Source organism: Pan troglodytes, chromosome 8 (assembly GCF_028858775.2).
Source record: "Pan troglodytes isolate AG18354 chromosome 8, NHGRI_mPanTro3-v2.0_pri, whole genome shotgun sequence".
Taxonomy (NCBI): Eukaryota; Metazoa; Chordata; class Mammalia; order Primates; family Hominidae; genus Pan; species Pan troglodytes.
In genome coordinates, this window is record NC_072406.2 from 134755910 (window position 1) to 134771185 (window position 15276).

At 45.7% G+C, this 15276-nt stretch overlaps 1 protein-coding gene across 1 annotated transcript; it reads left to right on the plus strand.

Annotated features, from left to right (window-relative positions):
- Nucleotides 1-6673: 6673 nt before the first annotated feature.
- Nucleotides 6674-12827, plus strand: SPADH (spermadhesin family member). Its single transcript, XM_054660604.1, is given in 5 exon segments — nt 6674-6719; nt 9426-9455; nt 10540-10551; nt 10554-10674; nt 12626-12827. Coding segments are annotated over 5 exon segments (411 nt in total).
- Nucleotides 12828-15276: the final 2449 nt, after the last annotated feature.

Here is a 15276-nt window from a genome sequence, read left to right on the forward strand (position 1 = left end):
GCTGCCCTAACGACAACTTGCTCTCCCGTAACTGTGGCCATGGGTGAGGGGTTGGTGTTATCTGCTCAGGTGGGCTTCTAAGTCACTGGTCCTCTATTTTGTTTTGTAGTTTTCTTCAAGAAAGTGCTGAAAGGGCTCCAGTGCATGGGGCCTTCTCACACGTTTGGGCATATTTCCTGAATTTATGAGTACTCCTTTATTTTTAAGCCAATTTAGTACCTTCTGGCCACAACACATAACAAAACAGATGTATGCACACATAAATACATCTGAGCACACATGCACACTCATACGAAGATCCTATAGCTTTTACTTTGGAACTCTAGCCGAGAGATATCAACACAAACTCACCAGCTTATTAAAAAATGGTTGGATATAAGCAGTTGTTTTTATCTTAATACCAGTAGAATGGTCCTCTAAACTAGAAAAAATACATTTTCTTAAGCAAAAACCATATCCTTATGTTTTTGTTTCACCAAACACACATCTTATTCTCCTACTTATCTAACTCCTAGTAACTGTAATTCCCAGTGAAAATTCTAGGATTACTTAATTTAACATAACATGACTTTAAGATTTCAAATCAATAGAGAAAATTAAATTTACCAAATTAAACTTACCAAAGATGACCAAAGTCATGTGAACTGAAAAGCCTCTGAACTAGTTTCTGTTAGTCCGATAAACACTTAGCCTTTTCTTTAAGACAATTAATTAGAGTTCTTTAGACTTTTCTTTAAGACAATTAGCGCTGTTTCATATAACTTGGTCGTGAAATATCACTTCCACATGACACATACAGTTCTATAGATGAACACGGACAGAGGCACATCTTAAACACTTTAGATTTTTCATTTGTGTGTTTTCAAAATTTTTCTGTCCCCTACTTCAGATTATTAGTCTCCTGATGATCTGTTCCATGTCCAAAATAATTGTTAACTAAGCAACTCTAAATGTACAACTCCAAAGACATGACTTTGGTGAAACAGGGTAGAAAATGTACATCTCAAAGGCACAGACTTAGACCTAAACAAAGTCAAGGTCTGTTATGTAAACTTTAAGCCACTGTCTTCCCCCTAGTTAAGGTTCCTAGTGGTACAGATGCAGAGACAGAGATGCTCTTACAAAACGGAGATTTCCTTTAATGATGTAAATTTTCTTTACAAAATGTTTTTATTAAAGTGACTTAATTTGATAGGTGTTTTTATTTGTTTGTTTGTTTGTTTTTGAGACAGAGTCCTTCTGTTGCCCAGGCTAGAGTGCAGTGGCGCAATCTCGGCTCACTGCAACCTCCGCCTCCTGGGTTCATGCCATTCTCCTGTCTCAGCCTCCTGAGTAGCTGGGAGTACAGGGGTCCGCCACCACGCCCAGCTAATGATAGGTGGTCTTTTAACTTAGCTTGATTAGATCACCGGCTTTAGGGTAAAGCTCTTTGGGGAATGGGGCCAAGAATGCATGCATTTTTTAAGGACTAAACCACAATGTTCTTATCCAAATGTGTGAAGAAAGGAGTATCTCCCTGTAGTAATGACCATTTCCTGCCAACTGTCCTCAGCCACCCCTAAAATTGTAGCTATCTTCTGCCATTACACACACTAAAGTCAGATCCTCTCACAGTCCAAGGTAATCTCTGGTACCCCCCAAAGCCAAAGAAACCAGGCAATGCAATACAAGACAGAAGAGCTTTAGACTTGAGAACAATCTGCCCACGACTGTTGAAACTCCACAAAGAAAGAACACCCCTAAAAGGAGTGAGCGGTGCCTTTATCCTGAGCTCTTTAAGGGACTCAAATTATTAGAAGCCTTTCTAGATATTTTTTTCACTTGGTACTGAAGATGGCAACAGGGTGGAAGTAAGTGAAACAACAATTTTTAAGAAAGGAAGTGAACTGAGAAGCCAAGCACCTTTTTGTTTTTCTTTTTGCAGCTGTGGGGGATTTTAGCCAATTCAGAGGCCTCCATAATTTGGAATTCTTATCCGGATTTGACCAAGTCCAGTACAGTTGGTCAAATCCAATGGGAGAAAGACTGAAAAAAAAAAAAAACAGCGAAAAGCCAAACAATATGCTTATTCTTATTATTCATATAGTTGTATTTTTTGGATGGCTGAGGATGGCTATTTGGAGATTTTGGTGAGGTAGTAAACTGAAGGAGCCAATATGTACATGTTCCTCAGGGCCTCTGAGAAGTTGACATAGTCAGCATTTAGTCAAAGGGACCTTGAAGGTTTCTGTGTCACCACCTGCCCCACTGAACGCTCTAATGGTAAGGAGAAATTAAGACCAGCTGGTTATCAGTCTTAACTTTTAGTCATTAAGGAGACTTTTCAACACAATATCCCAATTCAGCTACGTACCTAGGAATGGGGCCCAGGCCGAAGATTGCTCTCTACCATCTTAGAAGCAGGAAAGAAACTCAAACTCACCTTCCCTGTTGCAAGTAAGCAGAGATTCCAGGAAGGACTTGCTCTCCTGTTTCCAATGTCATGGAAAGCAGGAAAACTTGCCTTCCTTGTTAGAAGTGAGTAAAACTCCAGAAAAGCAGTTGTATGGTGAAATACACCTGAGATCTCACCCAAGTTTGGGGGAGATCAGGGATTCTCTGGAGTGGGGAAGCTCCCAGGCCTCAGCAAATTGTCCCATTGGTTTGAGCAATAAAGATAGCCCAAGCCAGTACCAAGCACCCACAGGAGATTCATCAAAGGTCAGGGGCACCTCCACTCAGAGTCTCTTCAGTTGGTCACCAATTTGTAAACCAAAAGGTATCTGAGACAGGTCTCAATTGATTTAAAAGTTTATTTTGCCAAGGTTAAGGACATGACTAGAAATTGAAAAAAAAACACACACATGCACACACACAAACAGAAAAAGCTTGTGGTCCCAAGATGATTTTGTGGGCTTCAATACTTAAAGGGGAAAAGATGGCTGGAAGGGAAAGAGGGAGGGTATGGTCATCCACATGTCTACGCTGTGCCGCTTGGGCTGGAAGGCGTAGGATTAAGCAACTTCTCTTGCATCTCTGTTCCTACATTTCATTGTGTTAATTTTTTTCCTTCCCAATCAATAATTCTGGCTGGAAGGCATAGGATTAAGCAACTTCTCTTGCATTTCTGTTCCTACATTTCATTGTGTTAATTTTTTCCCTTCCCAATCAATAATCTTAATTCAATTACTTTAAAAATGTTTCTAAGTCTTAAGAAAAGGAGCAGGTAGGGGATAGTCAATCATGAGTTTGTCTCACACTCAGTAAATAGGCATTTACATAAGATAAGGTGAACATAGAGTAACTACCTGTGGAGATATTTAACCTTTTATCTGTAGCTCTCTGCTTAGGAACAAAAGGAAAGGCAGCTTCTTGCATGCCTCAGCTTTCAGCTTAGTTTCCTTTTTCCTTTTGGCATAGGAAATTGGAGTTTGGAGTTTTCACAGAAGATAGATAACAAATAAGCATAGGAAAAGATACTGCCAAATGAAGATGGAATTTTTGTTGTAGTTACCAGCGTAAGGGCTTGAAGTTTAGCCATAGCCTGGCTTTCCATGATTGGATTTTCGGAAGCCCAGTCAATAGATTACGGTTACTTTACTCAATAACTACCATTTTATGTAAATCTTCAGGATGAGTGTTTCCCAAGCATAATGTTTTGCATATTTCCCTCTGCTTATTCTTGTAATTTAGATGGCTGTATTTTCTGATGGCTGTGGCTGGCTTCTGGAGACTTTGGTGAGGCAGTAAATAGAAGGACCCACATGCACATGTGCCTCAGGGCCTCTGAGAAGTTGACATAGTCAGCATTTTGTCAAAGGGACCTTGGAGGTTTCTGTGGCGCCACCTGCCCAAGCTGTTTGGAATCTCCCAAATGAGGTGCCGTGGCAGGTCTGCTCAGCCTGGGGGATTTTAGCAGGTGATGGATGGTTCTCATTCTTCTAAGACTCTCTAAAGAGCAAGCACTTTAATTTCTGGTATTCAAGGGGCCTTGTAGAGCTTAGGATATTTTCAGCTACATGCACAAAAACCTCATCTCAAATTGACTTAAACAATGAGGACAGGGATTGACGCCTGTGTCTGGACAATGCAGAGGCTTTGGGGCTGACATCAGCAGCAGCTCTGGCGTGGCCTTCCCACCATTGCCTTGCTCTGCAGCTCTGCCAGTTGGCTTCATCCTCATCCTGGTAGCAAGGGGGAGCAGCCATGTCTGCCTCCCTCTGAGTCACACCTTCCTTTGATGCCATTGGACCAATCTGGGTCACATACTCAAGTCTGCATCCATCACTGATGCAGAGGGTGAGCCTTCTGTCACCATCCATGCCACCTTCCTACTCTACTCAGGCCAGCGTTTGGAGCTAGGCTTGGAGCCAGTTGCTCCTAGGACACATTGGGTATGCTGGGTGAGAATAGATACCTGGAAAAAGTTGGGGTTTTTTGTTTCCAACTGGGAAATCATGCTAGGGAGACAACACAAAAAATGCCCATCAGACCCTAAAATTCTTCCTGGTAAAGTAAAAGTAAGGGTGGTAGGGAGGCAGATAATGGCAGACCTGGAACAGAGGAGACCAGTTGGACAGTTCTGACACTGTGGATGGCGTCAGTCACAGGGGTCTTTGAACAAGGTGCAGAGAATTACTAACCTCTCCTGGAGAAGCAGAGGACAGGTCTGAGTGCAGCAGGCTATGAGAGAAGAACATACAAAGAGAAATAAACAAATCCACTTAGGGCTACATAGGAGCAAGGGACGACCTGGGAGGGTAAAGATCTGAGGGACACAAATCCTCGTAAGCTGGTGCTAACCCAAATCTTTCCTCCAAGCTGACATCGTGACTTGGGGCACCTAAGACTTTGGTTTCCAGGGTCCTCCAGAAAAGATACTAGGTCTTTGTTCCTTCAGGCAGCCACAGCCATGTGGGGACGATGCTGGAAGACATGTAGCCATCCTGACACATTGGAGCCCATGGCAGGATCCTTGGGCTGGGGTATAAGAGGAAGGATGCATCCTCTCCATGGGCTCCAGCATTTGCTCCATCTGGGCATTCACATCCAATTGTGGGGAGCTTTGACCTCTTCCCAGCCCAGGGCCACGGGTAGGGTGAATGAGGGCTAATGGGACAGGGTGTCTGGAGTAAGAGGAGGAAGGAGAATTGTGAGGAAGTATTGCAGTTTACTTTAGTAATACATGGGGGCTTAACACTAAAACAGCCTTTTTCAGTGACTTCTGAGTAGGGAGAAACAACTGGGCTCCCAGCCCAGCAGTGTCGATTGGGCTCCCAGCCCAGCAGTGTCGGTCTGTTCTACTTGAGTTGGAAAGCCCCTTCACACTGTGAACCCATCACGGCCTGTGCAAACAAAGTTGTGGGAAATAAAGGCCGAGGGTGGCTTCTTTGATCCATAAGAAGACGAGTGATGCAATACAAGATTGTCCTGAAGATATGAACAGGCATTTCTGAAAGAGCTGCAGTGGGAGTGGAGGCATTGAAAAGGTGCCAGCCCCACTGGACTTTGGGGAAATGCCTTTTATAACATTAGGTATTATTTCCATCATATTTGATTACAAGACATATTAAAAGATGTGACAAAATCAGGAGTTGGTTAGAGTTTAGGAAAATGGGTCCTCATGAAGTCCTGGTTGTTGTATAAATTGGTCCCAGTCTTTGGTTGGCAAATTGGCTTGCATTCCTTCATATGGCTGAATAAATTCCCATTATGGCTATACCAAGTTTTCTTCATCTGTTTCTCAGTTGATATTAGATAGTTTCCCCTCTTTGGCTAGTATAAGCAATGCTACTATGAACATTCATGTACAAATTTATGTCTAGACATATGCTGTTAATTCTCTTTAGCATACAGCTGGTGGAATTGCTAGATCATAAAGGAACTCTCTGTGTAACCTTCTAAGAAATTTCCAGCCTGTTCTCCACCAAAGCCTCTTTTAACCATGACCCTGCCCTGGGACTGAGCCATGTGGATCCTGGCATGACACATGTGTAATACAGGCAGACACAGATACTCATGCCATCTACCTGGACATTCTCACATGGGTGGGCCTATCCCTGCAGTGGCCCCACTGTGACCCACTCACACCTTGATCTGCTCAAGGGCCTGATTTCATGCCTTTGCTCTCCTGTGACACAGAGAGGGCTGTGGGAGAGATGGGCAGTCAGGAGTTTGGGACCTCACCCTGGTTCTGCCCCTGATGCCATGTGACTTTGGGAAAGTCTCCTGGTTCTCTCTGGGTCTCGGATCTTCAGCTTTCCAAGGACTCCTGGCCTGCCTCACCTCTGGGGTGTCGTGAGGCTTCTGCAACATAATACAGCTGCAGATGCTACAAGTTAACCCGAAGAAAGAGGGCTGCCCCAGTAGGAGATCACGGATTGAGGCCAGCTTGTGATACTTCCCTTGAGTCTGCCTGGGCGGAAAGGAGAAGGAGCACCTGGCCATTATATCTCTGTCTAGGTGAAACCTGGAACCTGGCTGAGAAAGATCAGTGTTGATTAGCATCTAGCCACACCTCACCCCTCCCTCTCTAGACCACCCAGGTCATCCTGCAGCACCCTCAGATCCTACAGCTTGGCCAATCTTGGCTCCAGATGGGAGGGAGAAGATCAAATTTCATGGGTGTTTCTATATAACCCCAAGCCACCAGAGCTGAGCTCACTCCTGAGTTTGGTGCCAGGCCCTGCTGAGGATGAGGCTGTCCAGAGCCTTCGCTTGGCTGCTGCTGTGCAGTATAGGTAACGCATGGCCCCAGGCCCTTTCTCCTGGGCCTCGCACTGTTTTCCTTTTCAACTGCAGAGATTTTTAAATTTGCTTATTGCCAAGGAAGAAGCCCATGGCTGATTAGCTGAAAGATACTCTCTTCCATACAAAATGTTTCACTTAGTGCTGGTGGAGGAAGAGACAAATAGGAAAATATCTATGTCATTGTGCTGATGCCATCGTGATTTTTAAACATTTCTGGGTTCCTGAGTTCCCGGTCTTGATGTGTTCTGTGACCCTCCTTCCTGCCTTAAGCAATGTATGCTGAGATTCTGCAGGGCTCACCCAGAAGTGGCTGAGAAAATCAGACATGGTCTTGCTTTCGAGGCTTTCCAGGTGGTCTGACAGCAGGCAGTGTCTTGGTGAGGGTGCCCTGCATGGAATGTGTCTGGGGACTTCTGAGGGGGTAACTGTGGCCCTTGGGGGAGCCCACAGCAGGAGGGAGCTCTGCATCTGCCCAGCGGGTTGTCACATGGCTGCTGCAGCAACTTCGGGAGGAGCAATAACCAGCAGCTCCCACCGCTGGCTGGGAATGCCTGGAAGAGGGGGAGTCACTTGCCCTCTAGAGGGCTGGACCCTGGGAATTGTGTCAACTGCGTGAGGACTGGCCAACTGATTTTGAATGCAGGCAGGAAAGGAAGAGGGTATAGATTTCCTCAGGGAGATGTCTTCGTCTCTATGTCTCTCTTGCCCTGGCTTCCTGTTTCCCTCATTCTCCCCACCTTCTTTCTTTGTATCCTCCTCTCTCTCCCCTTTCCTTCCTGAGCTCCTTGTTTCCTACTCTCGTCACTTCTTTCTCCTCTCTTGCCCTTGCCGGGTCCTTTCCAACCTTGCCCATTTCTCCTGCGCTGCTCCACTTTGCTGACTGCACACTCACGTCAGGGGCTGCCCCATCACCGGGTGCTCTCCTCCCCTGCCAGGATTTCAGCCTCACTGTAGGCCCCAGCTCCACGTGGCTGCCTCTGGCTAAAGCTTCAGATGCCCATCTACATTTCCAACTCAGATAACAGCTTACAGCTTCTGTCTAAATTAGGGCTACAGTGAGGCCTTAGGGCAACTGGTCATAGGAACCCTAAGAGCTTGGTGGAAAAACTTAATATGCTTGACATTTGGTTTCCTCATCCTTGGTGAAATCAAGAGACACAAAGACAACTTGATGAAAAAGAGGCAGAGGTGCCAAGCTTAAATGCAGAAACTAATGAGTGCTGCATAGCCTTGGCCAAGTCACCCAACCTCTCTTCACCTCAGCTGTAGAATCGGGGTGCCTCGACAGGGCTGTTGTGAGGAGTTAGTGAAGCAAAAGGTTCCATTCAAGCAAATTTAGAAAAGTTCATTACTAAAGCTCCCTGGAGTGATCACTAGCCTCACAGCCTGAAAGCTTGTGTAGTTAGTGATTGTTAAGTAGCAGCTTCTTCCCCATGCCTCAAGGCCTTTGCCTAAGAATCTAGATGAAAGGAATTTAAGGTAGATGTGGTTACAGTACAGAAATATCACTCAATATGACAGGCATGTTCAGGATTTGCACTTGAGGTCTGCTTTCTGGGGAATCGTGATTTATTTCTTCCAGAGCCAACTTGATAGAGGCCCCAGCTGTGGGGAGACTCTTCTTTGCACCCACAAAGGACCAATATAGTCTCAGACTCAGGAAGGACAGCTAAGATGTCCTGGTTGACTTTCTTGTCAGAATAGGTTGTGTAGCATTATAAGGATTGCTAATTTACTTAGTAAAGAAACATCATCTAATTTGGAAAACGAAGCAACTGTCTTGAAAGCGTTAGAGTGACAGATCAGGTGTATGCCAGGCTACCCTGTGCTGGGCATTGGGCCATGGGCTCGTGCACCCAGCTTCATCCTGTAAGGTAGTTAAAATCAAGATGCCTATTGTATAGATGAGTGACTGAGGCTTACGGAGAGTTAAAAACTTTGTCCAAAGCCGTTCAGCTCTAGGCTGCTGGGACAGTTAACCAGGGACATCTGATTCTGAACCCGTGTGCCTGCCCGCTAGATCATAGCCTGACAATGATCCCAGTGTCACGTGCACCGTGGGACGTATGAGATTGCATGTAGGGCTGGCTTGGATCCCGTTATTTAACTCCAGTCCCTGAACAGTGAAATTTCCATAAATAAACATGGCTCACTTCTACTCACTTAAAAATTTTAGTCAACAGATTTATTTCAAATTCAAATTAATCACTGGTTTTGTTATAGAATTTACGAGGAGAAGTGTTTATATCAGAGTTAAGGTAGCTGACTTTTATTTTTTCCCAGGAAAGTGGGACATGAGACCTTTAGCTAAAAAATCAGGAATGTCTCGGATAATTCAAGACAAGCTGACTACTCTATCAGAGCAGTCATTTCTGACCATGGCTCCAGAGTGAGACAAACTTTAATTGAGTGGAATGGGAAAAACAAGAATGCTGTGAGTGAGCTGGTTTGTGAATTTGTGAGTGCTGAGAGCCGATGCTTCCTTCCATCCTTCTCTCTGGGTAACCCAGGGCTGTTCCCATAAATGGGGACAGTGACGCCATCTCTTCTTCTGCTTAGCTCTGTCCCTTTGTGCTCAGCTCTGTCCCTTTGCACTCAAGCTCCTCTTCACAGTGTAGTCATTTTCCTTTCTTCTGCTTTCACCCATTGGTAAGTTCAGATTTTCGTGGTTTTTTTTGTTTTGTTTTGTCTTTCAACCACAACTGTTAAAGCTCAATTTGCCACAGGTAAATGCAGACAAGACTGTTACCCTCTTTCCCTTGCCTCACACAGAGACACTGTTTTGGGGTTGAAATCCAAATGGATCAATGAGAAGGGCACGTACCAGGGATAATTCTTGTCCAAAAGGACTTGGTAATTGGATTCAGCCTTCATAATCGCTAATTCCCCCTCCCACCCTCTCAGTGCTCCCCTCCATGAGCTTCCTCCCAACTTCTCCAACACCTCCAAGCCCCCCCGAAGTCTCCTCTGCCCTCCTGTCTGACCAGCCTGCTGGGCAGGGAAAGGAGCCACCACTCCACAGAGCCTGTGTTCCTGGAGGTTGGGAGCCTCTTCTAAACACCTGGAGTCTGGAGATCTGAGGAGCTGCTCCATCCTCGGTGTCAGAAAACTGCTCCTCCCTCTAACCTGCTTCCTCCAGGGTGCAGTTCTTCCCTCTTCCTATGAGCTTCTCCGTGAGGATGCAGGCTAGAGGGAGGAGCAGTTTCTTGCGATGCAGGGTGGCTTGTTGATTGATTGGTGGATTCACCTAGTGCTTAACCAGTTGCTGGGCACAAGCTAAGTGCTTTAGAAACTGGAACACATTTGACCACTCAAGGAAAGTGCTCTTTTCATCCTCAGTCACACTTTCAGAGCCTGAGGCATCACTGAACCTCAAGGAGATGGATTCTCATTTGTTCAGGGATTGGGCTACTATTGGGGCAGGAGCACTGCCTATTTGTTATTTGTCCAGCCTGCCCTAAGAAAAGATCTGTAGGGAAATGGAAAGATAGTGTTTGTGCTGATTTTCTGTTCACTAATCGGGCAATACGATTGGTGAGAAAGTTTTAGTAAGGGGAGTTAAGTTCCTCTATTTCCCACTGGTCATAAACAAATTGTAATTTAAAATAAGTGTGGGTCACCTAATAAAGTCTGAAACCAAAAATCCCACCTTGTTTGTGGAGCCATCAGACTGGCCATTAAGGTTGAATTTTCTTCCCAAGGATGGGAAGTTGGGAGAATCAGTAATAACAGGGGCCCCTGGAATGACACAAGCCAATCCCAGACCTAGAGCATCCCTGCAGTGCCTGGGCCCCGTTTCTCCTCTTGTAGCACCCAGTGACTGTGGGGCCACTACACGGATGAATATGGCAGGATCTTCAACTACGCTAGGCCGAAAACTGAATGCGTCTGCATCATCGAGTTGAACCCCGGGGAGATAGTCACAGTGGCCATTCCAGACCTCAAGTGAGTACTGGGGTTGTGAGTTTTCTTTGATGTTGTTGGTATTTCTAGGAAAGATCCCATCTTGACCTCATATGGTTCACCTTCCACCCTATCCATGACAGCCATTTGACACATAATTTGACTACATTTTCACTTCCTGTTGAAAGCTTTTCACTGGCTCGTTTTCTCCAAATAAAGTTGATCTTCTTGTCATGCCTTTCTCATTCCTCACAACTGGTTTCTCTTCTCTGCTCACTTCTGATCACTTCTCCTCTCTGGACCCTGCTGTGGGCTGTGCCATTACGCTGAGTTTCCTGGACACACCAGAGTCCAGCAGCTCCTTGCCTTTGCTCACACCTGCCCTCTGCCTGGAATGCATCCTTCAATCCCTGCCAGACTCATCTGCCCTCTGCAAAGGGTTTTCATGTTGTATTTCATGAGTTAGCTCAAGGACAACAACCTCCATAACAATAAAACCACTTTCCTGACTCTCTGCAGAGGAGGAGAGATCTTTTTCTCACAGGGGTTTACATAATACCCCTGGAAAGCTCTACACTGAATTTATAGTGTAATATTACTCTTGCCTATGACTTCGTTTGTGTCTACTAGGAGTCTGTCTTTGGATTGCAGGTATTTTTCTTAAATGAATGAATGAAGTGATAAAGCCACAGAAGGCATTTCCAATGCAGCCTAAGTTACTGCATTGATATCCCAGGGCAGTGTTCACAGATTTCAGCATGGAAACCACATTTCCATCAATTCCAGACCAAGCCAAACACAGCCCACAATGGTGGATGAGACAGATGGTGGAACTGTGTGACCCAGAGGTCCTGTCCCCTCCAGACAGCCTATGGGCTCAGAATCCCACTACATTATGCAGGAGTTCTATGGGATCAAGGACACTTCGAGACACCTGCCCCAAATACGGGGCTTAAACTGTCTACCCAACCTGAGGCCCAGGGATTCAAAAAGGATGTGTGGCCATGAAGACCCAGATGGGGAAACAAGGAGAGAAGGAGCTTGAGGAGGGACCTGGAATGAAAGAGTCGTGCACTTCCTGTGTCATAATTTCCCCAAGGCCAGCGGGATGGGCGGCTGTGGACATTTTCCCATATTGTCCCTTTGTCCTTTTCAAAGTTGATTTTGAATCTGATTGTCCTTGGCACCAAGGAGGGACACAGGCTGGGCCAAGAGCAAAACTAGTATAAAGTCAGCCCCGTGTGTGTCCTGGTGGGGTGTCCCCTTGTTGTCTTATTATACCCCAGAGAGGCTCCAGCCCCTCCTTGTGAACTGAGACCTGCTGGGGCCTGAGGATGAGGGGTGGAGATTAGTACTGGAAAAGCACAGGGAGGAGAGGGAAGTAGGGAGGTCTCCTAGGACTGAGAACTTCCATGTGCAGCTTGTCTCTCACAGGATGGAGATAGAGACCCCTCTCTCCTCTGCAGTGAGTAAGCAAGGCCAAGCTTATGCTAGTGGAGGGTCATGCTTCACCTCTTCCTGTCCCATCTGCCAGGGGAAAGGAAGGCAGGAACCAGGGAGTGGTGTCCACACACTCATTTCTGGTGATTTTTGTCCTGACACAGAGGTTGTGGTTTAAGGAAACACACCACTCTGCTGGCTGCATTCCCTGTTTGGGGAACTTGAAACACAGCTGATGTTTTGACTAAAATTCCTGGGTTGGAATCCTAGGGCCATGGGCTGGGCTCCCTGGAAGACATGGAAACCATGAGACTGGGAAGCCACCTGCTGCCCTGGTGGAGGTGAAGGTTTCTGGGAAGATGGAGGGGGTGCTCGGGCCCCTGCTTGCGTTATTGAAGAACTGACGAACTTTCCTTCTTTCGTTCTCATCTGTCCTTGCACTTCTCATGAGCAAAGCTGTTGGGATCTAGTGTGGATTCATTGGTGGAGGGAGGTGGCAGCCTGGCTGGAGGACAAATCCAAATGCTGATGGTTGCCTTTTCTTCTGACCCAGAGGATTCTCATGTGGCAAAGAATACGTGGAAGTGCTGGATGGACCTCCAGGGTCTGAGTCCTTGGGCAGGATTTGTAAAGGCTTCAGTACATTCTATTACTCTTCTTCCAACATCATCACCATCAAGTACTCCAGAGAACCCAGTCATCCACCCACCTTCTTTGAAATATATTACTTTGTTGATGCTTGGTCAACATATTAATAGGAAGGTCGGGGGAAGAGGCACCTGCTGATGCTCCCCTGCTCTGCCTGAGCCTGGTTCTGCATATGTTGGACAGAGGCTATACCTGGGACTGCAGAAATAAGATTGAGTCATAGTTCTCCTGGACCAGCATTGGGTGAGGGAGAGGGAGTGTGACCCTGTGACCTTTCCAGAAAAAGGTACGGGTTCTGTCTCAGCATTTCTGTACACCCACATCTTTAGTGTTAGAAGATCATATGTGAAAACTTTCTTTATCTTTCCTGTCTTCTTGATATAGAAGTGTGTATCTCTGAGAAGCCATCTTTCTCTCTATTGATCTTATTATATGCCCTGTAGCATTTTCTAGTGTATTTCTGCAAAGTGAGTAGTATATGAACTATATACTATAAGGAATGTATAGTATACATATTCTATATGAATATATAATCCTAGAAAAAATATATAAACAAGAAATATATATTATATATACATAAAATATATATAAATAAGAAACTTGTGCCTCCTGGACTGAGATTATACTTGGTGCCCTATGAGTCTCTGGACACACTGAAATACGCAGCACACGCTCCCCATCCCTAAGAGACTTAGGGATTCAGTTGAGGACTGAAACCAGCTTGCATAGAGTCAAACAGCAGCACAAGAAGCAATGGCCCCTGACACCCCCATCAGGCAGTGGGTGACAGCTGCAGACACTGTGAGGTCTGGGGTTCACCCAGCTATGCTGTTCACACCAGGCTTCCCAGTGAGGTGGAGCTCAGGTCTGGCCTCCAGCATGGGGAGGTCTGGAAAGGCCGGAATAGGACGTGCTGAGCAGGTGCCGTGAGCAGAGGTGGAGTCACCCGAATGGGGTGAATTTAGGAACAAAGAGAACACAGAGAAAGGTGCTCCCTCCATCTTTCTGAGTGTTTCAGAAAGGGCAGAGCTCCCAGTAGGGCCTGTGTTGGGCATATTTGAGTGCATTTCAGGCACATTGCTGAAGTGGCTACTTCTTCCTTCACCATGGGTGAGGTCTATCTGGGGACAGAAGAAGGCTTGGCTCCTGGTCTTGGTTCTGGATGAGTCCAGTTTTTTTTGTTTTGTTTTGTTTTGTTTTCCCCGGGATACTTGGTCAGTCCCCAGGAGGCCCACAGTCCTCCCTGAATGTGACCAGGGGAGAGGAGAACACAGGGTCAGGGACCTTCCAGAGCTGACCTTGCGGAGTTTCCCTCCACCCTTGAAGCTGGAAGGAGCATCTGGATCCTGTAAACCTCACATGAAGCAAGCATCTCTGTCTGTCATCTAAGTTGTTCCAGAATGTTTGTCTTGGAGCTTGAAGGATCACCTGAAACTCACATGTTTGAAGAAAAAAAAAAACAAATCCTAGTTTTGGTTGGCTTTTCTGGTTTTTCTAAATGTACAGATATGGAGACACAGCAGGTAGGACTTGTCCTCTAGCTCTGGTGCACAGCACACGGTAGCCTGGGACTTTGTGTGAGCAGGTCAGGTCTTTAATGTTCCAAGAGCATCTTGGAGTAGAATAATACAATGTGACCAGCTGAACATGACTTCTGCTTAGCGCGCTGATGTCTTTGACTGGAAAAGGTCCAGGGAAACCCTGGACAGAAAGCAGAGTCAAAGAAAAATAACAAGCTACCTGTGTCCATTCTGTCGCTGACTGACATGCGGCTCCAGGTCAGACTTTTTACTTCTGTCAACCATGTTTTTCTCATGTGTGAACTGGAGATAGAAACATCAGACTTTTTACCTCTGTCAACCATGGTTTCCTCATGTGTGAACTGGAGATAGATAGAAACATCAGACCTTTTACCTCTGTCAACCATGGTTTTCTCATGTGTGAACTGGAGATAGAAACATCAGACCTTTTACCTCTGTCAACCATGGTTTCCTCATGTGTGAACTGGAGATAGAAACATCAGACCTTTTACCTCTGTCAACCATGGTTTCCTCATGTGTGAACTGGAGATAGAAACATCAGACCTTTTACCTCTGTCAACCATGGTTTTCTCATGTGTGAACTGGAGATAGAAACATCAGACCTTTTACCTCTGTCAAACATAGTTTTCTCATGTGTGAACTGGAGATAGAAACATCAGACCTTTTACCTCTGTCAACCATGGTTTCCTCATGTGTGAACTGGAGATAGAAACATCAGACCTTTTACCTCTGTCAACCATGGTTTTCTCATGTGTGAACTGGAGATAGAAACATCAGACCTTTTACCTCTGTCAACCATGGTTTCCTCATGTGTGAACTGGAGATAGATAGAAACATCAGACCTTTTACCTCTGTCAACCATGGTTTTCTCATGTGTGAACTGGAGATAGAAACATCAGACCTTTTACCTCTGTCAACCATGGTTTTCTCATGTGTGAACTGGAGATAGAAACATCAGACCTTTTACCTCTGTCAACCATGGTTTTCTCATGTGTGAACTGGAGACAGAAACATC